This window comes from Fundulus heteroclitus, unplaced genomic scaffold (assembly GCF_011125445.2).
Source record: "Fundulus heteroclitus isolate FHET01 unplaced genomic scaffold, MU-UCD_Fhet_4.1 scaffold_165, whole genome shotgun sequence".
Lineage (NCBI taxonomy): Eukaryota > Metazoa > Chordata > Actinopteri > Cyprinodontiformes > Fundulidae > Fundulus > Fundulus heteroclitus.
The window spans coordinates 163,501-189,293 of NW_023396577.1; the positions used below are offsets into that span (position 1 = coordinate 163,501).

Genomic DNA, 25,793 nt, shown 5'->3' on the forward strand with positions numbered 1-25,793 from the left:
TCATCTGTATGGACACTGATCCAAAGCAAACCCCCAAATTAGTTATAAAGTGGCTAAACGACAACAAAGTCAGCATTTTTTAGTGGTCATCAAAAAGCAGGCAAGGTGGGCTACAAACCCGTCAGACAATTAAGTAAAAACATCCATTGTCTTTTCATACAGCTTATGTGAATATCTTTTTTTCAGCTGCATATTTAAAAGTGAGTCTGACCCTAGATTAATTTTCTACTTGGTTTCAGCCTTTGTTTGCCTTTTTGCGCTATGACACAAAACCCTCACAGAGTGATAGATTTCCTAGCTGGGCATCTCTCCCACCTCCCTTTGCCAACTGGCTGACACGGCTTGGGCATGCTCCAACTCATCCTGATGACTACATTCTTCTTTTAATTCATCCTCTTCTTTCTCCTCTAACACCTTTTAAATGATGTGACAGCGGCTGAAGAAGATGAGAGGATAAGAGAAGTGCCCCGACTTGCTTCTATTCCACTACTGCTATGTTGAAAATGTATTTTGTGAGGAACACGGAGCACATGTAGATTCACCAAAAATATTTTTTTTCCTCGTGACCTCAATCTATTCAGTGCAAACATATTTTTTCCACCTCTACCCAGCTGGTAAATCAACATGTTTTCTAGTTTTCTCATCATTGGATAATAGGTCAGCTCCACGGGGAATGTGATACAGGAAGGCCACGGTCAGTTTTCATTGATTGTAAAATCATTTTTTTTTCTCTTTGAGAAAGGAAGTCACTGACTGCTCCTCCACGCTAGACTTACAGAAAATATGCTTCCTTTGCTGTATATGCCAGACAATATCCACTTTACCCTCAAGTCAGCATTTTCTGCATGTATACCCAGGTGCTGGTGTGTTTGTGCCTAAATGTACAGCCCCGACGATTTAGCAGGACAATGAGTAGCAGTAAAACAGGAGACGCTTGGAATGGTGTGAATGTCCTCTTCTCTCACCCTTTGTCAGTTTGCCTTTCTGCCCTGCCCTGTTTGTTTGCCTCCCTGTCTATAACGCTGGCGTCAGCCTCAAGGAGAGCCTCCTTCTCTTTCCTGCACCCAAATCTTTTTTTTTGTGGGCAGAGCTGGCAGATACTAGCAGATTTTTTTCTCCTTGAATAGCCCTTTTTGTCTCTTTTTCACTCTCTCCATCCAACATTCTGTTCCTCTCTTTATCTCCCTGTGGGGAAAGACAGTCTGGATTGAGTTTAAGTGGTTTTTTTTTTTTTTTTTGGAGGGGTGTTTTTGAGTGCTGAAAAGGTCTGATGTTAATGTTGCCACACTAAGAATTTCTTTAAATATTTCGTAAGTACAACCGCCACTCCATCCAGAAGTGTAAATATGGAAACACATATCTTAGTTTAGAAAGATTGATTGTGTTTTTGCAGACTGGGGCCATGTCTGCCACTGGATGGGGGATGTTGAAGGGGCTCTCGACTCTCGACGCGTGTATGCTATCGAGACGATGAGACAGACGGGGGCAGGGAGGGCTTTGTGCACCCGCCCTTTCCCACACTCCCTTTCACCTTTTGTTGCGGGGAAGGACCGGGGCTCTCTGACATGACGAATCACCCTGTCTGCTTAACTGAGTCAACGGCAGTCGGAAAGTAAGAGTGTTTAACAATGGCTGCGTAGACCGTGCCTTGAAGTTATTCCTTTTACTTTTTTTCCACATTTTGTAAGGTTACAAACACAAACTTCCATGTATTTTATTGGGTTTTTATGATACACCGGCACAAAGTTGTGATAATTGTGAAACGGGAGGGAATTGCTACCTCATTAGCAATTTTTTTTAAATAAATGTATGAAAACTTTAAAATGCATTTCCATGAATCCCCTTACTCAGCTCCGCACAAAAAAAAAAATTCCAGTGCAACCAATTGTACTTCAGAAGTTACTTGGTTGATAAATCAATTCCATTACTTAGACAACATTAGTGATAAATCAGCATCATTAAATCTGTGGAATATAGCAGACAGGCCAGGAATAAAGTTGTGGATCAGTTTAAAGTAAAGTAAAGTAAAGTTTAAAGTATTATATGACCTTATTCTAAGCTTTCAACATGTCCCACTGCTTGCAGCCAAATAAGGGAATACAGCAAACCTGTCAAAGATGGGTAGCTGATACCAAAGTTTGATGTTTGGTGTCAGGTTTTGAAAACAACACTGCACCACCCCCACTTTTAAACACAGTAGTGGTAGCATCATGCTGAGGGGAGACACTTCTATGACAGGGACAGGAAAACTGACCAGATTTGATGAAAAAGATAAGATGGGATAACATAAAATGAGATGAGATCAGATCAGATTAGATAATTTAACATAAATTAACATCATACATTCTTTATAATCCCACAATGGGAAAATTCGGGCATGCTTGTGGAAAAGACAAAAAAAAAACAAGCTAATCTAATCTAAAGTTAGTTCTAAAGCAACAGAGGATGAGCTTTATCAGAAACACCAGAATCAGCAGTAAAAAAATAAATGCCAGCATAAATATTGCACAATTATTGATAATATGGCATACTCGGGTAAGTAAGATGAAATATCCAAGTCAGCAGTGATAGAAAGTGAATAAAAAAAACTATTTACAAAACAATATAGAATAATATACAATACGCATGATAGTACAGCAGCACTTTGGAGAAGCTAAGGCCTGTGCAAGTGTACCCTAGCATCTGAGAGACAGTGTAAACGATTTATGATCAGATCAGAACCAGTGCGAGCATTAGCAAGTTGTAAACACTTATTGAGTTTATTGTGAACATCAGAGATTAGAAAGTATAACAGCAGCCAGGAGAAACAATCTGCGGAAACGTTCCTTAGAGCATCTGGGATGCAGCAGTCTGTCACTGGAAGAGCTCTCCAGCTCTGCAACAGCTCCATGCATGGGATGAGAGACATTGTCCATCAAAATGTTATTTTTCTTAGTCCTTCTGTCTCCCACCACCTGCACTGGGTCCAGTAGGCATCCCAGGACAGAGCTGGCTCTGCTGATGAGTTTAGGCTACCTCTTCCTCTCAACTACAGACAAGCTGCTGCTCTAACAGACCACACCATAGAAAATGGCTGATGCCACCACATCAGTCAAAAAAGTCTTCAGTAGCTGTGCTGACCCCTCTTGTAAGGATCAATGTTGTGACTCCAGTTCAGTTTATTCTTCACATGAACACCCTGGTACTTATGAGTCCACTGTCTCCACATCAGTTCCCTGGATGTTACCCGGTATCGAAGAGGTGGTCTGCACCTGCAAAAGTCCTCCTTTGTTTTCCCTGCATTTAGCATGAGATGGTTCTGCTGGCACCAGTCTACATAGCTCGGTCTGTACTCTGACTCTGCTTCATTTGTGATGTTTATCTCTGTGGCAGCGTCATCAGAGAACTTCTGAAGGTGGCAGCCTGGTGAGCTGATGGAGAAGTCTGCAGCATAGATTGTAAACAGAAATAGGGCTGATCAGTTGTTTAACATCAGGTAGAGATGGAAGAAGCTAAACACAGGACACTACAGGAAAGCCTGTAAAAGGTGAAAAAAGATTTGAGACTGGCAAAGAGGTTCAACTTCCAGCAGTACTAGATCCTAAATATGCAGCCAACTGTTTGGATTCAACCTGCAAAACAGGTAGAGACATACTCTCTGAGAGTTGCAGCTGTAATTGGAGGGAAGTGATCTTCTTCTGCAACGTATCACCTCTGGTTGGCTGAATACATTTTCATTGGAAACTGAATATTTTCTGCAAAAAACAAAAATAAAAACAACAGAAATTGGTCCTTCCTCTACACAGTTGTGCATTACTTTGTGTAGTCTTAGCTCTAAAAATCTAAACAAAACACTTCAAAATCTGCATGTCGGTAATGTAAAAAACAAAACAAAAAAACTTTACTTCCATTACTTGAAACTGCATCTTATTGCCATTTTGTGTGCTGCAGGTCTTGGTACCAGCCTGGGCCGATATACCCAGGGTCTGAACAACTCAAACTCTAGCAGACATGCTCATATGCACACCCATGCCCCTGCTTAAGTGCCAGCACCAAGCTGTTGCCCATAAAGCGTCCAGGCTGTCACAATAGAGACATTACCACATGAGTGAGTGGCTCTGAATGGGGCTCGGGGTGTGTGTGTGTATACAGAGTGCGGTGGCTAACGGGGAGCTCCTGGCAAGGCAGACGACCCTGTCATCACCTCTGCCCCATGTCAAATAACCGATCGGCATCAATGGTGCATGCATCGGCCACAAGTGTTTGCACAAACTCTTGCTGCACGGCCTGCTGCGCTTAAACAAGTTTGCAACTGCCATCTTTTCCGCTAGACTGAGACTCCCTGCGTTTACACTGTTACATGTGATCAACTCACAAAGACAAACAGCTTAGCTGATTTTTGAATGGCTGACCCAACCGGGCCAAGCGGGGTGAGGGGTGAGAGTGAGAGGTCAAACGAGAAGAAACCGTCTGGAGAAATGCTTTCAAAATAATTGAAAGGCTGAGGACGCTTCAGCGGGAACTGGAAACTGGTTCCTTCTTGTTAAGGAAAGCGGCAAAACAAGCATAAATGCATGAGGAAACACCCACATTTCAAACGTTTATCGGGAAACTATCGCTCAGCTCTGTCAGCACTCTGTCACTCTTCATGCACGCATGTGTGTGCAGCCTAAAAAAGTCATTATGCACAACAACCAGCCCTGCCGTCAACAAGCCGCGCAGAGTGTGTGCGATGGAAAGAGCCACGTGGGTTTTAGGGGCTGTGTCCACCCTGTCTCTGCAGGAACGCATGACAGCAGGATTTTGTCTTTGCATGGCTGAGCGCAGCATCATGGCAGGAGAGGAAGATGAAGAAAGAGAAGCAGAAAGGAGGAAGGTATGAGCTTGAGGTAGAGAAGAAACATATTGTTTTTTTCCTCCTGCTTTTTGTGCTCGGTGAGGAAATTAGGTCATCCCAAGTAAGGAACAAATCCTCATCATAATTGGGCTCTTAAAAATGTATAGAGATGGCTGTTTTACACACACACGCACACACACACACACACACACACACACACACACACACACACACACACAGAGGCCGAAATACACTGCTGCAGCAACACTTATGTCTGGGAGGGGTTAAAACAAGATTTTGTCATAATTCAAAACCTGCCTGACAGGTTTATAGCTCTTTCAGGAGCCTCATTTGAGACAGAAGCATGATAGAAGAACGTTACTCGTGGCAAATATAATTGTGGTCACGATCTCACCATAAATCATGCCGTGGATACGTCCCGTTCGCCCGGTGGCTGCATGGGGGGAGAAATTCCAATGCATCAGGCGACCTGTGGGATGTCACTACGCATTCTGTCACCCAAACCTCCAGACCACCCCTCCCCCCCATATAACACTCATAAGCAATAGAAAAGCAAAATTGGTACTGAAAGTGTGCTTTAAAATAATCAATTTAGATGTATTTGATAAATAATAGATGTAAATCTGCTGTTAAAATATGATATTATCGTTTATCTTTTGTTTCTAAACCTATGCTTCCATCTGGGCTACAGTTCTTTCACAGCGTGTGTTAAAGACGGAACGTCTGACCTTCTAACCTCTCAGGTTTTTTCTCCAATGTTTTCCAAGATATTCTCCATACATTTTTTTTTTCTTTTTTAATGACCACTACATTTATCGTGCATGCAGACATGCTGGCCCACACATACATGTAACATGGGCTGAATAAATCTCCATAAATCATCTGCATTCCCTGATACTGCAGGCATCCTGGGGAAGAGCATCAACAGCTGGGCAAAGACCCGTAGAAGAACGAGGCAAGCCAAGCAGTAATTGACATGAGTTGTGTCGCTTGTCAAAATAATTGACAGCTTTTTTCTAAATAAAGTGTGATCTGCTTATCCTGGTGATCCCGGCCCGGTGAATCGGTAATGATAGCTCTGGTATTGTCATGGTTTGTTCCGGCAAGCATTCTTCTGAATCTGGATCTCTGGGTGTCGTTTTATTTTTCGTGTGCTGAAAGGTTTTACAAAACAACAATAACAGCAAAATATTAAAGGCGGCTAATCATATATTTTGACCATAAAAAGAAAAACACAAAAAAATTAATCTTCAAATGAAGACAATATTCGCCAGGTGTTTGTCCTAATAGTGTTTATTTAGTCCTTTTTGAGCCTGAAAAGAACTCTGCACCGGGCGCGGTCAGCAGACATTAACATCGTTGTGTTCCATCTGGCAGCAGTACCACGGAGCTACCAGACAACAAGATGCTGTAACAGCCAGTAGACTCTGTATTATGCCTCACAGCAAAGTGAGAGCTTTACCTGTCACAGGTAAGAACAAATACATACTCATGATTGTATTTATTCATTATAACGCCATTATAACATTGGATGTTTGTCTGCGGGCTCCACTGCTTCTACTTGTTTACTCCTTGCGTGTATGCGCAATGCCGTACTCTAACAGAGCTAAAACAAAGTGCAAAACACAGAAATAAAATATAATAAGCCAACAGGGTGCAATAATTGAATCGAAAAACCTTTTCATGCAACCAGAGAGAGCTAATGGTGAAAAACGTTGTAAAGCAACAGTTTTATTAAAGTGTTCATTAAATAATTTAGCAGAATCACTCAAACACAGTGCCCCTTGAACTTGTTGTGACGTTACAGTCAAAGACTTTTGTGTTTTTTTTTTGTTTGTTTGTTTTATAATGTGATAGGCCAACACAAAGTAGTACATATTTGAGACATGGGAACAAAATTAGAAAATGGTTTTTTAAATGTTTACCAAGTACAAATTTGGAAATTCTGCTGTGCATCAGTATTCACGGTCCTTCGCGGATCTGAAAACAAATTCATGCCACCCATTCCAGATACTTATTTGTGCAGGATTTTCCAAACCATGAACCATTCATTTCATTTCACAAGACAAAACTCTGTGCTGGTCTGCCACATAGTTCCCCCTAGAAATACATTGAAAATTGTTGTAATGCCAATAAATGTGAGTTGATGGGTATGAATATTTTTTTCAAGGCACTGTAATTTGTGTTTGTAACTCCTTGTGATACATTTCTGTTGCAAAAAAGCTCTTCTTTATTTTTATTATTTTCTTGTTTAATTTTTTTCCCTTAGTTTTAATGTAATGCTGAAGTATGTGTTTTTCCTAATAATTTTTATTCTAACCAACTGGTAAAAAAAAATCTAATAAAATATTAATATAAAAAAATGACATGGTGCAATATTCAAAGTTCTTTTTTCTGTGTGTAAAACTAGCTGAGGTCCCCACCACCTCCTGTGTCACTCCACAGCCACTGATTGACAGGACTTCGCTGATTGTGGACCCTCCTTCCCAGCGTCTCCTCCTCTCTCTCCTCTCTTCTCCTCACCTCTCCTCTGGTCTCTCCTTCTCCTCCTCAATCGCAAGGCTTCGCTCAACGACTCGACACCGCCAACAGGGATGCAGCGAGGGCGCAGCGCAGCCTGAAAATGGCACCACCACGCGTCCTGTGGATCTATCCATCCCTTCCCCTGCTCTCCTCTCTTCTCCTCGTTTTCCACGCGTCTCCGCCGTGCACGGCCTTACGGAATTACCCGGAGAATGAAGGTGGGTTTGCGAACCTTTTTGGGAAGGAGTTGAGTTGGATGACTTGGTCGCTTGCGCGCTGTGTCGGCGGCGGATGGGAAGCTCCATCGTCCCGGCGGTTTCTCCTCCCGGGGAATGAGCGGAGCGCTGCCCGGCGCAGACTCCCGTTAAGTGCTTGTCTCGGTTATAAATCATGCATAGAGAGAAGCGGGGCGTCACGTTTTTCTTTCCCAAACACGCTGCCATTAAATTTGTATTATATGTACACACAGAGACAGATGGACAGGGCTGAGGACATTTCACTTTCTGACACGGGGAAACGCTTTTTTTTTACGTTACAAATCTTCCCTAGACATAACTTATAATGATTATACCAAAACAACATTGACAGCAAAAATCTTTCTTAATTATCGGTACATTCTAAAATGATGCATTTTTAAATATACATATTTATTTTGCTTCTCTTGCCTCAGTCTGCAAATGAGGAGCAGCAATTACATTAAATTTGTCACACGCTGCTGCTGAGCCTCTCCGGGTTATTGTATTAACATCGATGCTCAGCCTGAAATTAGCCAATACATTTACTCCCTAACTATTCCTGACTGCTCGTTGGAATGAAACATGGGAGCTGGGTCGTATTCATGGGAAACTGAACTAAATGCAAAAGTTATTTCACCCCAAAACACGACCCAAGTCTGTCAGTGAAGCAGTTTTTTTTTTTCTTTTCTGGGTGATGTGATGGAAAATGGAAGAGACAGTCTGATTGAAGATGATACAGCCGCGAGTTGTCACTGTGGGAATCCTTTCATTTGATATTCCCTGAAACCTCCAGTCAGTCTTGATCAGATTGCTCAACAAAGCACTCCATCCCTGTGATACTTTCTTTTCACTACCACATAGAAACATCAACTCCAGGCTCACTCGGGATAGATATTACAGTCAAACGCATCACATCGCACAGTGGAAGGTGTAATGGGACCCCCTGTTTCTGGCTGACTCAACAGTATATGATGTTTGCACATACATTGTGCTGAATATATGTCACAGCCTGGAATTGTGCACACAGAACAAAGACTCAGGAGGATGCGCGGGTACGGCAGAGGAGGAGGAGTGGTCGAGGCGCCCGATACGACACGTGAAGGAGACATAAAACATTGCTAAAATATTAACTGAAGCGAGCACGCACGATGAAACCCACTGGAAGCCAAAGGAATCTCCTGTTGATTTAGATAAGAGCATCATACCATGTGAGCTTCTGAACGTTTTTTTTGTTTTGGTTGTGTGTAGGCGTGGGCTTATTAAAGGTGTACGGGTTTGAAAAAGTTGCTGATTTTTTTTTCCGGCCAAAGGTTTAAAGTCCTTTTGACAAGATGACAAAGAAAGTGCTGGAGTGAGCATGGTTTTCTCTGGTTTAATGGAGCCCTGGACCTCCCGCACTCGTCCTGTGTGTCCCCATGGTGAAACCATGATGATGGCGAAAAACTAAGATTGTTAATGGGGGGGTGCACCCAAATGAGGAAAACGTGTAATTCTAGTACCATTTCAGAAAACTGCCACGCATCCTCTGCTATCCTTGAGCCCTAGCATGTCAGCCACTGAAGATGTGTCCGACATGTGGCCAATATGGCCGTTTGGAGTCCATCCTACTGCTCAGATATATTACTGATATGCAGAGCATAAATGCATATAACATCCTAACAAATATTGCATGCAAGCCGGGCCTTGCGGTTGAGATGTTGCACTCTCCGATATTGCATTGACAACTGGGATTCGATATACTGCACCGCTCAATTTAAGCAGCACGTTTGTTAAGCAGCAAACTGTAGGCATGCTAATGGAGCAGATAGCCCAACTAAGTAATGAGTTAAGATCAGCCCTATATACTTGAGTTACTCTGTGAAGAGCAGAACAACTGGAAGGCAAATTATTCTGCATATTCAGCACTTAAAACTGGGTCTAAAGTGGACTAAGTGGATGTTTGTTCCTTATTTTTGCTTAAAGTCTGTTCATAAAAATCTAACTAACAATAAATAAATGTGATGGACATCATTATATAACTGCAATGACAAAAAATGTTTTTAGTAGAGGATTTTTGCCTCTCTATTTGAAACGACAGCAGTTGAATAGTGCCATACATTTTCGATTTCAATGTTTGTGTTAATATAGAGAGATTTTGATGTTTTTATCCAAGACTGTCATACAAAGAGAAACTGCTACCAGCCCATGGTTAAATCTGTGTGCGATTTATATATTGAATGACTTATTTTTAGGGCTGATAGGTCAAATGTGTTTCATCAAATGTAAACATTCATCAAATGAGGCAAACGGTAGTGTATGTCAGGGTTTATCTGCCTGAGGTGTATTTGATCATCCGCCAAATTGCACCTGTAATCCCAAAGCGTGTCTCTCTGTTTGCATAGGTGTTAGGGAAGTGAGCTTTCATGTGGTCCAGCGGGAGAATAATTCAATAAAGCACATTTTGGTTTCAACATTTGGTCTCAGTTACTGCTGTGGCCGCACATTTATACCTGTTACATCTTCTGCTGTGTGTGTATATTTCATATTCATGCATCTCAGTTGGTGTTATATTCCAGCAAATCCTCCCTTTGGGTCTCTCTACCAGCAAAATGAGGTTATAATAAAGGAGAAAGAAGAATATACACTCCTTGATTGAGCTGATAGCAGGAGCACTGTGAGAAAACCGTAGGGCTTTTAAAATCTTCCTTTAGTGCTTCCCATTGATCTGCTCCAAAACTGTTGGCATTTACAAGAAAGTTTAAAGCTGAAGGTGGATTTGGCAGAACGAGTTGTGACAGAATTGTTTCCATGTAGGTAACAAGGGACACAGCAGAAATGAATTATTTCAGAAGCTGAGAGAGGGAGAGGTTTATTGTACTCTGAAGGTCTTTGTTAAAATGTGAAAAAATAAAACGTGAAAAACTAAAAAGAGGGGACGATGACCCGTGGCACACCAGCAGAGGGCGCCCCACGCACCGTTCGTCTGGACCCTGAGGGGTTGCTGATGTAATAGGAGCGAGGATGCTCCCAGGTCTTTCCTTTTTCTAGGAGTGTCTTCCTCACTGCGATATGTCCTCGCTACCTTTGCTTGGACGCGCATTCTTAGAAACTGTCCTGTTTTTCTCAGATTCTGGTTCATTTGGCTTAATTTGACTGCTAAATCCTAGACTATAAAAAGGGTTTGATTTTCCGTTCATGCCAAAAAGCACATTAATGATTTATTTGCTTATTTTGGATGGGGCGACATGAAACTGAATTTAAGAAAGGGAGGGTAGAGAAACAATACAACATTAAAAATGTTACTCAGCAGCAGTTTAAAAAATACAGCTTTACATCCAACTGGCCTCAGGGGGTGCTGGGAAATTGCTTTATTGCTTCTTTGGGTCAACATGAGGGTGAGCAGTTTTAGTGCAAAGGCAAGCATGCTTTATGTTAAACCTGCCCTCACACACACGCGCGCACACACACACACACACATACAACCTGCATGAGATTCAAACAGGATCCTTACTGTGGGATAATACTGGGTCAAAGGTCTCATCTGCTTTAATTGCTTCAATCTATAATGGTTGCTTGTAGTTATCGGCAGAGCCATACCTCAGTAAGCGCGTGTGCGTCTGTGTGAGTGAGGCCGAGAGATTGCTCTGCTCCCATGTAACAGCCGTGACCTTGGACCGAAGAGGATATAGATCTCCCCTCTCATCAGAAAAAAAGAAGGCAGAAGCTCAAAGCAGGACCATCCGTTTTTTTTTTGTTTTTTTTTACTTCTTCTCTGATTTCTCTCTAATCCCTTTTTAAAATATCTGCCCTTGTCTGTTTTCTGTTTTCAACCTCCCTGCGTGCCTCAATTTCCTACCCTCTACTTGCTTTTATCCTCGTTTCCTTCCTTGGTACATTTATTGTAACTGGAGCGGTTGGCCACAGCCTACACATGGTATGGCTTCTGTAAAGAGACAGAGGATATTTATTTACCATGATCGTAAATATGCGCTAATCCAAATTTTGAGGCCAATTTCTGACTTCTGCTTTCTTTTGATGTGCTAACACCGATTTGGTTAATTTAATTCTCGTTCAAAACTATAATGTATCAACAGTATTTCAGTTCTATGCTGCTTTAACAAATCTTAATTATCCTGATTTGAGCTGAACTGACTTGTCACTGTGTATGTGAGTAATCACTGTAAATTCAGTTTTTTATTATCATTTTAAATGTTTTTTTTTAGCAGATTATATTATTTATTAACCTGGCTAGAATTGCTAAGCATCCATGTGTGTTCTACACAATGTAGATACTTACCTTAACATTAAAAGGCTGCCAACGTCTCCTTATCCAACAAGTTCTGTGACATGTTACAAGTTAAAAAGGTTCACCAGAACAATTGACCCTTCTTGTTATCTACTGGAAGTCCCTACACAGTTTCAACCTCCTAACAATTGTCTGTCCTAAAAATGGCTAGAGTTTGCTAAATAACATCATCACCTAATTTGCACAAGTGATCCTTGTCATTTCATGTTAATGGCGGGTGCAGGAGAGGACTGCATGGTTGCACAGTTGTTAAGGCTTGCGCCTTGCAGCAGCAATGTCCTAGCTGAAATCCCAGCCTGAAAGCCTTTCTGCTTCAATTTGCATGTTCTCCCCATGCATGCATTTTATCTCTGGGTACTCTGGCTTCCTCCCACAGTCCATAAAATGCATTTTAGGTTAACTGGTCCCCTTAAGTTGCCCCCAGGAGTACGTACATACTTGCGTGGTTGTTTGTCCCGTGTCTCTCTGATGGACTGTCAGCCAGTTTCTCACTGGCCAGGGACTGCTCAGAGCTGATCAGGCTGATCAGGCTGAAATCCTCTGATTCCAGGAAACCGGCGATACCTCTGTGGATCTCTGCACAGGCTTGTACACAAGTGCAAATGGATTTCTGTTCATAAGACACACATACTGTCGGTATAGTGCGTTTAAAACCCAAACACAGACTTTCTTTCTTTCTTTTCTTTCTTTCACTTTCTTTTTAGTAAAAAATCCAACATTAAACACAGGAAACAGTAAAAAAAACCAAAAAAAAAACAACGATAAACAAACAAACCCACAATTTACCAAAAAAATGAATAGGCTAAAGCAAAGCTTATTATTGCCTACTTTCCTGCATGAGTATTGAGGATGAGCAACAAACAAACTTTATTGACTGAAACAAAAATGAAGATGCCGCAACGGAGGTTATCTTAAAGACGAGTCCAGGGCAGAACAGCGTAGGAAGCGGCAAGAACGACCATCTGGAAAACACAGACAGTGGAAGTCAAACCAGGACACAAACAAAGAGCCGTAAAACCAATATTAATGAAAAACAAAGCGCAGACAAAACAAGTAAATGAAAACAAGAAGGGAAGGAGGCAAAATCAAAAGCATTACAAATTCCCACAAACCGCTATGGCAAGGCTGAGATGCATAACTACTCCCACTCATTCTGCTTTAATGCATGGCTGGGGGGCAGTTAGGTGGTCAGAGAATAGTGTCACAGAGTCCGGGGGCTGACTGATAGATAGGGTTATAAATATGAGCCAGTGACAGAAAATGTTTCTGCCACGAGGGCTTCGCCTCATCATGGATTCATTGTGCGTTTGTGAGCATGTTTGTGTGCTTCTGGGCGGTACAGTGTGGGGCTGAGGGGATGCAAATCAAAAGGGGAGAAGGACAAGAAGAACAAAGACTGACAGGTAGACCGAGATAAAATAAACAGCTCAGCTTCCATACTGCGCCTCCATGTTTTAGTGCTAAGCACAATACCGCGGTGTGAACGTGTAGACAGTTAGGCATTCGTAATGGCATTCTTGGCAAACATTGCCTGCTGATACGTTATATTACACTACCTTCAAACCTATTGTATAATCTAGACAATGAAGCAAAGAAACAAAACCAAGTCATTGAATTAACACATCAAACAGCTGCTTGTGGTTTTCACGTGCAGTTTATGGTGGTGTATCTCATTGTCGCTGTGAAGTAACTGCACTGAATTTGGTACGGCAAATAAAACAGCTCCCATAAAACACGCTGTAAGGATGCAACAAGTCATGCTCATTAGGACGTATTGAGGTGGCAGACTAGCAGTTGAACCTTCCGTTAGCGTTAATGGCGGGGGTAGTACTCCATTTCCTGTTAGGAACTTACAGCTAACAAATTGCCTAGTTCATTCTGTCTAAAAGAGCAAACAAGCAGTTGAATTTCTTCTTACCTTTGTTCACGCATTAGCTACTAATCAGGCCCCGTTGGATCATTCAGGATGGAGCTCAGAGATGGATGGTGCACAGTGTCTGTGCAGTGTTGGATTTATCTGCTTGTTTACTATGAATTGGCAGTTTTTTTTCTCATTACTCCAAGCTAGAGGATTTTTCCAAATTAAAAGGAACATTTATACTAAACATTTGTTCCTGAAGTTAAACAGTAAATCTCTTGCTTGGTTCCCTATAAAGTAAAAGATGATGCAAGATATGCAATGTAGTGTGTAAGACAACATTTTGAACACATTCATGGAAATAGAAATTTCCCATGACCACAAATACAGTCATCAGAAAAGTAGACCTAATGAGTTTGTAACCGCCCTCACCTTGATGTATTCATTTTTTGTCGTGACTTAGTCAGTTTCTTATTATGTTGTGGTAGATGTTTTGCCCACATTAGTTCCCCAAACTTGTGGCCATTTGTTCCCAGCCACATAATTTTATTCAGGTTGAGGTCTGAACTGTGCCAGTTAACTTATTCATTTGTTTGCTCTTAAGTCATTCTGTTGTAGACTTGCTGCAGTGTTGTGAACTTTTTTTTTTTCCATGACTCACATTTGACCCTAGAAAATGTTGGTACGTGGAGGAGTTTGTGGTTAACTCAGTGACTGTGTGGTGCCCAGACCACAAGGCTACAAAACAAACCCACATCATCACTCCTCCATTATTATGCTTGACAGTTTGTGTGAGCTTGACTTTTTTTTTCAGCTGATATGCTGTATATGTTTGTTTTAGGTCAATATGGATCTCCAAACAATCCATATTTCTTTGTCTTTCTACATTTACTGTCATGAACTTTAGCATTTTAAATGAGAGCTTAAGAAGAACCTGACTATATGTTTCCCTTTAAATCCACTGAAAGTAACAAGGATGTACTTAGTTTTTCTACATTAATATTCCTATATTGAGGCGTGTGTCCCCCTCAACTGTACCTGCAAAAGTTAGCTCTTTTAATCTCAGTTTTGAGTTTTACTCAGCAAATTCAAATTCAATTTTACTCAGTCAAGGTTAAAAAACAAAACTGGACTTTTTATTCCTGAAGTGTGAAGACGTTTCGCTTCCTATCCAGAAAGCTTTCTCAGTTCAAAATGTCTGGAGTCGCAAGCTTTATAGTACTGCCCAACAAAGGCCTTGTAATGGCTTAAATGACATGCAAATTGAACCGAAGGCCTTTGTTGGGCAGTACTGTATAGCTTGTGACTCCACACTACTCCAGACATTTTGAATTGAGAAAGCTTTCTGGATAGGAAGCAAAATTACTTCAAATTTCGGGGGAAAAAAAGTCAAATTGTTTTGTTTTTTAACCTTTTTTAGATTGATCATGACCTGGATGACTGAGAATCCTCACCTGCATTTTACTCAGCAAAGGACTGTGAAATCACTATGGTGTCATTTATATATTTCTGTCATCTTAAGATGATTAAAATTTAAACGATTTCATAGAGGGCTATGTCAGCCACTATGTTGGAGACTACAAATCTGTGTTTTTCTCCAATAACTTTCTATTTGAAACAGGTACTGCTTTACAAAACATGATAATTTGGTCAAAGTAACTGCTTGACGTAAATATATATATATATATATATATATATATATATATATATATATATATATATATATATATATATATATATATATATTTCATCACTTTGATTGATTTTAACGGTGAATCATTTGAGCTTTAACTCAGCAGACGACTACTTCACTGCTCCCAGTAAGGGGGATCAAGGATGTCTTGACAGTTTTTAAGGTTGAATGAATCCTGTAGGATGCAGAGTTCATTAATGTCAGAGAACAGTTGTGTCATTTTGTGATGTCTGATGGCTGTGCTGAGGTTTGGATATAAGCAGGCTCCCACCTCTTCACCACCAGCACGTTTACTGACCCCTTCCCCCTCTCTGAACCAAGCCCTTAACTGCGGCTCCAATCACTGAGCAGTGGGCCTTGACCACTGTCAAGCATTGCCTCATCGCGTTCTTTTTCCCATGCCACCAGTCCTGAACATTTTTTCTCAAATCAAATTTGATTGCTTCCTTCCTTCGAACCTTCTGTTTTTCTTGTGTTTTTTCAGCAGGCTTGATTTGTGCTCAAGCTGTGAAAGATAGCATGACATTCACCTCCAGATTTAGGTCATAGGTATGGTCCACTGGCTGACAAATCTAGTCTTTTCTCAGCCGTTTAACAGTGGGGAAATGGCAATAATAACTCTGAGACCTGCAGTGTTGTCAGTTTATTTTAATTGACCTTTTGTCTTAGAAAATATTGTTAAGACAACTTGTGTTTTGTCATCTCTACTTTTGATTATTCATCATTTTAGCATTTTACTATCTATTTTGGTTCATAATTGTAATTCCATTTTAGTTATTAATTATTATGACAAACAAAATATCTAGTAGATTGTATTATTTATTTTTTTCCAAAATATTGATGTTTTTGAGTGTTTAGAACTTTTAAAGTTTAAAAAAAATATATTGTCAGGGTTTCCTCACAAAATTATGTTACTGAGTTTCCTCAGTTCCTCCCAAATTGTTTGATTTACCCAGTTTACCTTTCCGGGTGCCGTTTTTTGTTTGTTGGTTTACTTTTTGCTTTGGTCCACAACACCAAGCAGACTTTCTGGGAGAGGTTAGGATGGGGTGGCAGTCTCTAGAAACACCATGACTCACCAATCGATTGAAGTCCTTGTCATGCAGGTTCATATTTTTGTCTTTCTGCATCCTTCGACACAGGATCTTTTGAATTTTCAAGCGCAACAAACGTTTCTGGATTTTAAAATAGAATAAAAATAAAACCACTCACAAGCCCTGCCTGTTATTATCAGGGAAGTGACCACAAATATTTATTGTTTACTCCCCGGCTTGTGAACAACAGACCAGGGACCCATGCTCTGCAGAATACACAGATAGACCCTATATTCACAGTTGATAATACTAGCTAACAACACAGTTTAAAATGAAAACTCTAAATCGTTCTGTCTCCTGTTTTCCTGTGACTGTTTTCTCACACACAGACAGCCTAGGGTCACTTCTGCTCACAATATATGCAATGTCATATTAATTAATGATCATTCACTTAAAAAAGGCTACAAAACATTTGTTTCGGAATGTTGTTTATCAATGACAACTGGAGATAGGCACCGGCCCCCCTGCTACCCTGCATGGATAAGCGGGCGTAGACAGTGGGTGAATATGTGGGTCTTTATCATAGTTCTTAAAGTGCAATTAAGAATCAGCTACAATCGTTTTCAACTGGTCAAGCCCAGAAATTGGAAACTAGGCACAAATCTTAGTTGGACGCGTCTTAAAAAATCAAGGGAACTTATATTTCAACAGGCAACAGCAGCATTTACTACAATTGGTGCTTTTGAGATGTGTTTGCAAGTCACACATTCTTAGTGTTATATATTGAGGTGTGCATCCACAACAGAAGCTGGCCTCAGCACACTATCTATCTGTCATGTGATTTCTTCTTTGCCTCTAACGCTGTAGCTAACTCCAGAGACTCCAGGCCAATTTACCCGCTTGTGACCAACCACTGTGTGACAGCTCTCTGTGCCTGTGTGCGGGGTTATGTGTGTGTGTGTGTGTGTGTGTGTGTGTGTGTGTGTGTGTGTGAACACGTGTGTATGCTCTTTCTGTCAGAAGGAATGTCTGAAGACAGAGCACAAAAAAGGTCAAGAAGAGCAGAAAAAAAGCACATTTGAAGTAAAGGGCATTAGAGACATTCCTGAGCTATTAGCGTTAAATTGTACTACATTACCTCTTATTCTCTTGCCTCAGCTCTCAATAGCTGTTTAATACAGCTGAGGAGAGCGTGCTGCAGTTTATACGTGTATTTGTGGTTTGAACAGCAAGTTATTTCTGAATTCCCAAGGTCTCTCTATTGTATGCGCCTGTGTGTTTTGTTTGTGTATTTGTTGCCGCTCGCCCTTGATGAGTCGTGGACTTACTGGGAGATGAAGCTTATTAAAGAAAAAAAAACAAGTGTCTGGATCTGACTTGGTGTCACAGTTCAATATTGTAAGCATTCAACAAGCACGCACAGACAAACCAAAGACCCCCGCCCTCCTACCCACATACTCCAGAGCCTCTTCAAGCGACAAACTAGTGCAGAGCTCCTGTCATTGTGGGTAAGAATAAACTCTTTTCAGTCCTGCTAGCGCTGTCAGCAGGCTAAAATGCCTTCTGCTGCAGTGGAGTTCCAATGGTGCAAGCTTTTCATATGAGATGTTTTCAATTTTTTGTATTTATATTTTTACTTTTGCAGACCTTGTTTGTGCGCATTTGAAATGAATGCATTTAGGGTTAATTAAAAAGTAGACAGTCACAATTGATGATCATCCTTGGTAATTTTGCTATACACTCACAACTTTCAAACCAGATGTCTAGAGTATTTTTAGGTTCACTTCCCGATGCTAAAACATCTGTGATTGGGGTACAGACACAGGAGTGTATAAACAGGGAGGGCGGATGAGGGAGTTCTTTGTGGATGTGGTTTTGCTAAGGGCCTCCCACAGATGTTTAGTCAGATTGGGATATGTGGTGTTTGGAACTGAGTCAGTGCCTGAAGAGCTTTTTCTTGTTCCCAACAAGTTTTTTTAGGGTGGCAATACCTTCTCCTGTTAGCGTCCTTTAATATTTTGACCAACCCTGTCAATAAAAGCAGCATTCTTTGAAAGTGGGGTTATTTGATCCGCTCTAGATCGAAACATTTTTAAAAGATTGGAATTGATCAGCCAATGTTTTGACTTAACTAAGCTTATGATTTAGTTTACTAAATGAGTTAGTTTACTCTTCATCATTTTAGGTATGGAACATCAGAAGCATGCCATGTGGGCTAGATTGTTGTTGATAGCTGGCAAAACAATATTATCAATCCTGAATATTGTTGGCCTATTTAACAAACCAGAGTTATACCTAACAATCTGTGTTTTTCTACTTTTTATGCCGCGTTGCTTGTTTTGAGACCTGCACTGTTTCAGCCGTTGATGTGTTGAAGAACTGCTTCAAAAGCAGCTGAAACACTGCTTATTAACTTTTACAACGTTCATAGTAGAATGAAAGTTGCTGCCGTAATAACTATAAATCATCATCATCTTTTGCACATAATTAACCTTAACAGCAATGAAATACGAGAAACAATGAGTTATATCAAAACAGTAAACTTGCAAACACTAGCCTAGCACTTAAGCAAATTGCTCTGCATTATAAGATAAATATATATTGGTATATATGATGTTTTTTTTTTTTTTAAGGGATTAAGCGGGTCAGAAAATGGATGGGTGGATGGATGGTGAACCATTGTGAGAACATCTTTGTTCATACCAATGTTTAGCATGTAATACTGATGAATGTGGAATACTACTTCACTGCCCTCTGCTGACTTTCCAGGCATATGCATTGAATTGTATTATCTTTGACGTGGTATTGGGTTTTGAGTTTGCATACATGATCTTAAATGACTCAGAATAGGATCAAGGACACAAACTCTTGATTGGGTAATGCCTGCTTCAAAATGTTGAATATTCTTCAGTAGAATATTACCAATGTCACAACTTGACTAGTGCTGTTTTCCTCTTCCTTTTTACCTGCCAAGGTACTTTGTTTAAGTGTAGCACTGCTTTAATGCATGTAGCATGCCCACTTTACTTCTCTTTATATGTGATTGAAAAATTCTTGCATCTAATCTAATCTCTCTTTGCTTGTATCTATTTATTTTTTCATCCTGATTAATGCCATTAAGTACACAGATAAGAAGTTGTCAGACAAAGGAGTATGGTTTTTATAGGTTGCATTGCTGAAAGATGTTGTTTTGTTAAATGTTATTATGTAATGAGGAATCTGGTGTAAAGCCATATTAAAACAGGAGCCCAATGTTGAATTAAAGATATTTGCCAGTTTCATTTATCTTCTTAAGGACATATTAAAGGTAATATTCTGTCTAAACAGAACCTTTAGCTTATGATCTGTAAGATGTAAATCAGACAAATAGTGATTCAGAAACCTAACCCTCTATTTATGCATGCAAGGTAAAAGTTAATAAAATTCTCTTCAGAAGAATCAGCTGTTACACTCAGGTATCTGCACCCGTCTATGTAAATAGACATAAACTTCAGTGATAATTCCAAGCACGATTCTCATTATAATTGATTTTATTTCTCTCAATTTAGTCCGGAGCAAATTGGAATTTAATTTTCTTTCTTGTAGAGGTTTACCAAATCATAGAGAATAGGAAACTGATGAATCAAAGCAGGAGCAGGATTATAATTTAATTTCAGGCAGTTTAGTTATTCATAAATATATTCAGTTTGCAAAAAGTAATTAGGCTCAAATAATATAATTTTTGCCCTGAAATCAATGTAGATTGATTTTAGGGAGTAAAATATTTTAAATGCAAAATGAGGTTGGTATTACCAATTAAAAAAAGTAATAAAATAAAAATACCTTCCCTCACGTAATATATGACTATAATTTGGATATAATGATTGACATATAATAAGAGAGAATAAGTCTTGAATGCATCTTTTAAAACCTTACAGTTAAATGCCTGATGATCCCCATGTAATTACCATGCAAGCATTTTAATACACATCTCTATTTGGAGCAGGCTTCTCTGCATATTATTGTACTGTAACACATTTCGAAAATGCTAAGTTATGAGAAAACATACCCTTTAATTTTCCTTTGTAAGGTAATAGAGGGATTTATTTTGACAAAAACATCACGTAGAGTAAAAGTCATGGGAGATTGGTGGGATATGCTGCAATACACAGCTTCAATAAGACGAGATGAAGAAGGGATGAGAGTGTGGACGGAGCGAAAGAGCTTGAGGACTGATTGAGAGCCTCTGGTGGTTTGTGGATGAGTGGAAAGCGGACTGATGAAAAGACAGCGAGTGTAGCTGTCTTGGTAGGATGCCCATTTATTCCTAAAGTTCAGAGCTCAAGTCCTCCCACTCCTTCATCCTGTTCTCCATCCACTCATTTGTTGCCCTGACAACAGTAGCGCCTGTTGAACTGCACTCTCGCTGGAAAGGAGGCCGGGGGAAAGGTCTGCGTGTGTGTCGTGGGAATATTCTGAGATATTAAAAGTGTGTGTATCTCTACTGCTGCAGTTTCTCGACAATTTCTAGGTGCTGTAGTGGTGCATAGTCATGAATTAAGGTGGCAGAACTGATAAAGAAGCTATCATTCTGGGCTCCACAAACATCCTAATTAAGATACTATATTCTATGAAAGCAGGCAAAAGCAAAGTGATGATAAACTGTTTAAGTGATTTTATTGTCTGATATCAGACAAGGTTTTTATGTCATTGCTCTACAATAGGGAAGGGGATTTATTCTTCTCTAATGAATCACTGGGGATTGGTCCACAGGCTGATATTAGCTTGTGTTATTACCAACCATTGTGTTGGTTCAAGTGATTGGGTAATCATGGGATTTTCTGTGTGTGTGTGTGTGTGTGTGTGTGTGTGTGTGTGTGTGTGTGTGTGTGTGTGTGTGTGTGTGTGCGTGTGTGTGTGTGTGTGTGTAAATATACACCACGAACAAGGCCAGTCTAGGCTGGGCAAATCACTAAACGAGTGGAGATAATCTGAGTCGGCAGAAGCCGAGTTGGGCCGGCGAAAAGGAGTAGGGCCAGTGGAACTGAGTCTGGACTGACTGCAAGCGGGGCTTTCAGGACAAGGCAGCTGTGGCTGCCGGTGTGTGTGTGAGAGGAACAGCACTTGGGGAAGTGGGGAAGGACTCACGGCAGCTCTCACTGCTGCCTTAAGAAAGTTTTCAATAACACATAAAAAAGTCACTGGATAGGTCGCTAGTTGCCTTTGGGGTGGGGGAAAGTTGCTAGAGGGGTCTGAAAACTTGCTAAATATAGTGACAAAGTCGCCAAGTTGGCAACACTGTGTGTCACTTTTCCCTATCTAGGTTGGTGAAATAAAAAAAGGAGATTTAAAAAAAATAAAACTTTTATCTTCCTAATATCCAGTTGAATATTGAAGCATTAAGAGATTTTTATGTGAAAGGTAAAGCCACAAATCTGATGTTTTGCTTTTATCTTTTTCTGAGAAAAACAATATAAATGTAAACATCAGGTTACAAACTAAAGGTAATAATTAGACTCATGCTATTTGGAAAACACCCACTACTGTGTTGTAGTTTATCTCAAAGTGAATGATCAGCACCTCATTTACATTTCAGTTACATTTTTTTGTTGGTAGAAGATTTTCACTGCAGGACCTTGATTATTCAAAGCTCTGATTAGCATTTCCTTGCAGAAAAAAAGCAGTTTTATTGAAGCAGAAACTCAAGCTTTCCATTCACGGAAAAACAATTAAGATCATGCATAATAAGCATAGCGTGGCTCTTTAAATTCCTACACTTTTACCTGTTTAAGTTTACATTCAGAGCTTTAAGTTGAAAAGATCTAATGAACTCATTATGTAGTCATATATTGTGCTCCATGCCGAGACTGTGTGGTGGTCTTATTGAGCTGTCTTTTTCTTTGGGGTCCTGGCAGAGTCTTGAGGTGTGTGTTTGTCTTGTTTTGTGTGTGTGTGTCTGTGTGTGTGCCTGAGTCTGTGTGAGCATCCTGGCTCTTTTGTGTGCCAGTATGGCTGTTGGCAGCTTTGTTTGATATCTGGCGTGTGGATTGCAGCTACTTGCGGCCTGGCTCAATCTGTGGATGGTGTCCAATGGGAGCAAGTTGGTGAGACATTAAGCAGAGAGAAAGAGGGAGCAAGAAAAATAAAATGGGGAAACACAGACACCCCAGAGTGTTGAAGCAGCAGTGAGAAGAAAAATAGAAGCAGAGGGAGATGAGGAGACAAAAAAGACACTTGGATGTTGAAGTTTCAGCTTTTTTTAGAGCATTTGTAGAAGAATTTGTGATTCAAAGGTTCACACCGTCCACCCCCACCTACTCCTCATCTTTCACTCCCAGAATGTAAACCTCACAGTTTGATGCTGAAAATCGATGAGACAGCTTGTCTCTCTGTAACCAAACAGGCTTTGCAGTAATCAGGTCACATGTGTATATCCACGGAGCTCAGCATTTAGTTCCTCTGGTGAAACCCTGGGAAAAAAGAAGGTAATGTTTGTCCATAAGTCACATTTTTACTTTTATGCCGTCTCAGAACAGCAGCATTTGTAAGAAGATGCATTCCATGTGTAATAAGTCACGTCTGGCTGTTCATCAAGTGGGGGACTTGATTTTCTAGTTACAAAACTGGTCATAGAGTGCATGATTATGTCTCAGTATTTTAAAGAGATCAGAGTTCTGTTGCAGATTATTGATCCTTGTGTTTTTCTGGTATGTTACCTGTCTAAATTGATTTCAGACAATTAGGATTTCTCTTTAAGTTAAATATAAGAAAACATAAGAACAGCATTCAAAAAAAGCCTAGCCTTCCTGCAGTGAGCATGTCATCAGGTGATGCATGTTGGAAGCAGAGGGGATGTCACACTGTGTGAGAGGAGGTGGTGTAAAAGGGCTTTATATCATTAGTGTCTCATAATTTCAGATTTATCATTATCACAATATCCACCCCCTGTACTGTGTCTAGGGTGCACCCTACAACAGACCTGCATCATGTTAGCTCAGAGGATTAATAAGCAGCTTTCTGGTAATACATTCAGCCTAACCATGTAACCTATTCAGTGTAACCATGTCTTAACATTCATCCCTAGAAAGTCTGGTCTAATTTTCAAAAGCTGCTGATGTCACTGTTGTTCCTCTAACTTAATTTCTCAACACCTCACTAGCATTAAACCTTACTCTCTTTGAACTTTCTTATCTCACTGACAGCATCCAAATCATACAGTGTTGGTAGTAGTTGGTTATATGTACTCACTAATTTAAAAATAGATTTGATTTTTGAGTTTCTGGCTCAAGACTCAAGTCAGGACCAATCAAGCTGAAAATCGCCTGATTCTGGTCACCTCTCTGTGCATCTGTAGTGATTTTCAATGTAGTCTTCCACCTCTGTCCTACATAAGCAATATCCTACAAAAAAATGGGAAAAAGATGAAGGAGTGAGATAACATCCAGATGGAGATTTAAGTTCGGTATAGACCAAAACATAGAACAATGTTTACATTTTTCTCTCATCCTTTGAGCAGACACACACACACAGGCTATATACATACTGGCTTGGTCAGCAGACAGGAAACGATAGGTTATGCATTATTAATGAGTGCAATCATTGATTACAAGTAATAAGTGCTATTGACAATAGGTGTGAAGAGTGGAGAAAAAGTGTTAATGTGTAGGTTTATGTAAGGTTGCCTTTTCCCAATAGGCTGCAAAATGGCTTTTGAATATGTAATGACTCTAGTAGCACTTTAGATTAGCTAATAGGTGTACCATGAGATTCAGGCTCTCTTCTGAAAACTTCTGCACTTAACTTGAAGGTGCAGATCATCTGGATTTTAGTTTATGATGGGGTTATACAAATGTGTTATATGTTAACAAAGTAACATATTGACACTATGCTCTATGGAAAGAGGTGACTCTGTTTCTTGGACGATCAATATAAAAAAATAGTGTGTGGAAACACAGTGTACTGTTCTACAATATGTTTAAGCTATAAACTAAATGATATAAAACTCCTTGCCACATGTCGATGTGCCCTTGGGCAAGGCACTTAACCCCAAGTTGCCTACCGAGCTGCGTCTCGGTGTATAAATGTGTGTGCGTTAGTGAGAGCGACTGGGTGAATGTGGCTATAGTGTACAGCGCTTTGGGTGGTCAGCATGACTGGAAAAGCGCTATATAAGTTCAGTCCATTTACCATTTAAATGGTTGTTGTAGTAAGTGCCAAAGTAGGCATTATTACAATATCTAGATAATCACTGTGATGGCTTGAACCACCCCAACACCCAGTCTGTTTTAAATTCTTAAATTTCAAAGGCAAATAACATTTTTCCTGAATCTTGCGGATCTCATGTTGCCAAAGACTCAACAGATCTGAATTTCAGCATCAGTGAATGGTAGTCTTTTTAACTTTTCTCATTTTCAATATATGCCAGTTAGGAACTATAGGTGTGAAAGTAAAGTTTTTGGAACACACAGTTTCGTAATCTGATCGTCTCTTGTCTTGCATTTTCATCATTAGGCTGAAGTACAGTGGTCCAAGACAAAAAGGTGTTTATATATATATATATATATATATATATATATAAATAATATATATATATATATATATATATATATATATATATATATATATATATATATATATATATATATATATTAGGATTGTTAACACTATCGTGTGACTATTTTTTTTACATGCCAAGATGCAATGTCCAAATATGGAGATGATACCCAAACCCGAAAGCTAAAAAGCAAAGCCCGTCACAGAAAGTGCTGCATGCCACTCTCTCTCTCTCATGCGATCATTGGACTTTTGCTGCAATGATAACTATTTGAGTGTCTTAGATTTCTTCATTGATTACAACTGATGTGTGCACTCCTCTGCATCAACTATGAGTATGTCAACGAAGAATCACTGTGTGTACAGCACATCCAGGGTTATGCATAAGAATGGACAATGGAGAAAAGTTACTGCCTGGGAAAGATAGTGCTCGAAATATGACAGAAGCTACAAAACTCCTGCAAAATAAACATCTGGCTTGCACCATACATGTTTTATGATGGGTTAGTGTTATATCACAATGTCATAAGGTGACGCACTAGTCTATCAAATTTTTACTGGATGTCAAAAAACTATTGATCACATCAAGTACAGCCCATCAATTTTTTTTACAACTTTTTTAAAGTAGGCTATATCAAACTAGCCTCGTGAGACCATCCTGATCTCGCGAGCTTTCAAGGTTTCACTCGCAGATCAGTCTGGCTACCCTCCGTTAAAGAAAATTTGGAGCCGTTCACCAAACGAACGTCCAATCAGCGTTGGCTTTGAGGCGGGTTGAGGTGTGACGCAACGGGA

At 40.1% G+C, this 25,793-nt stretch overlaps 1 protein-coding gene across 2 annotated transcripts in view; it reads left to right on the plus strand.

Moving 5' to 3' along the window:
• Positions 1 to 7,368: 7,368 nt before the first annotated feature.
• The window catches only part of epha4b (eph receptor A4b), a 142,379-nt gene continuing 123,954 nt past the window's right edge, over positions 7,369 to 25,793 (plus strand). For both annotated transcript variants that reach the window (XM_012874097.3, XM_036129409.1), the window contains exon 1: positions 7,369 to 7,578. In XM_012874097.3, coding sequence (XP_012729551.2) covers positions 7,461 to 7,578 — 118 coding nt within the window. In that variant the 5' untranslated portion in view covers positions 7,369 to 7,460. The remainder of the gene's footprint in view (positions 7,579 to 25,793) is intronic.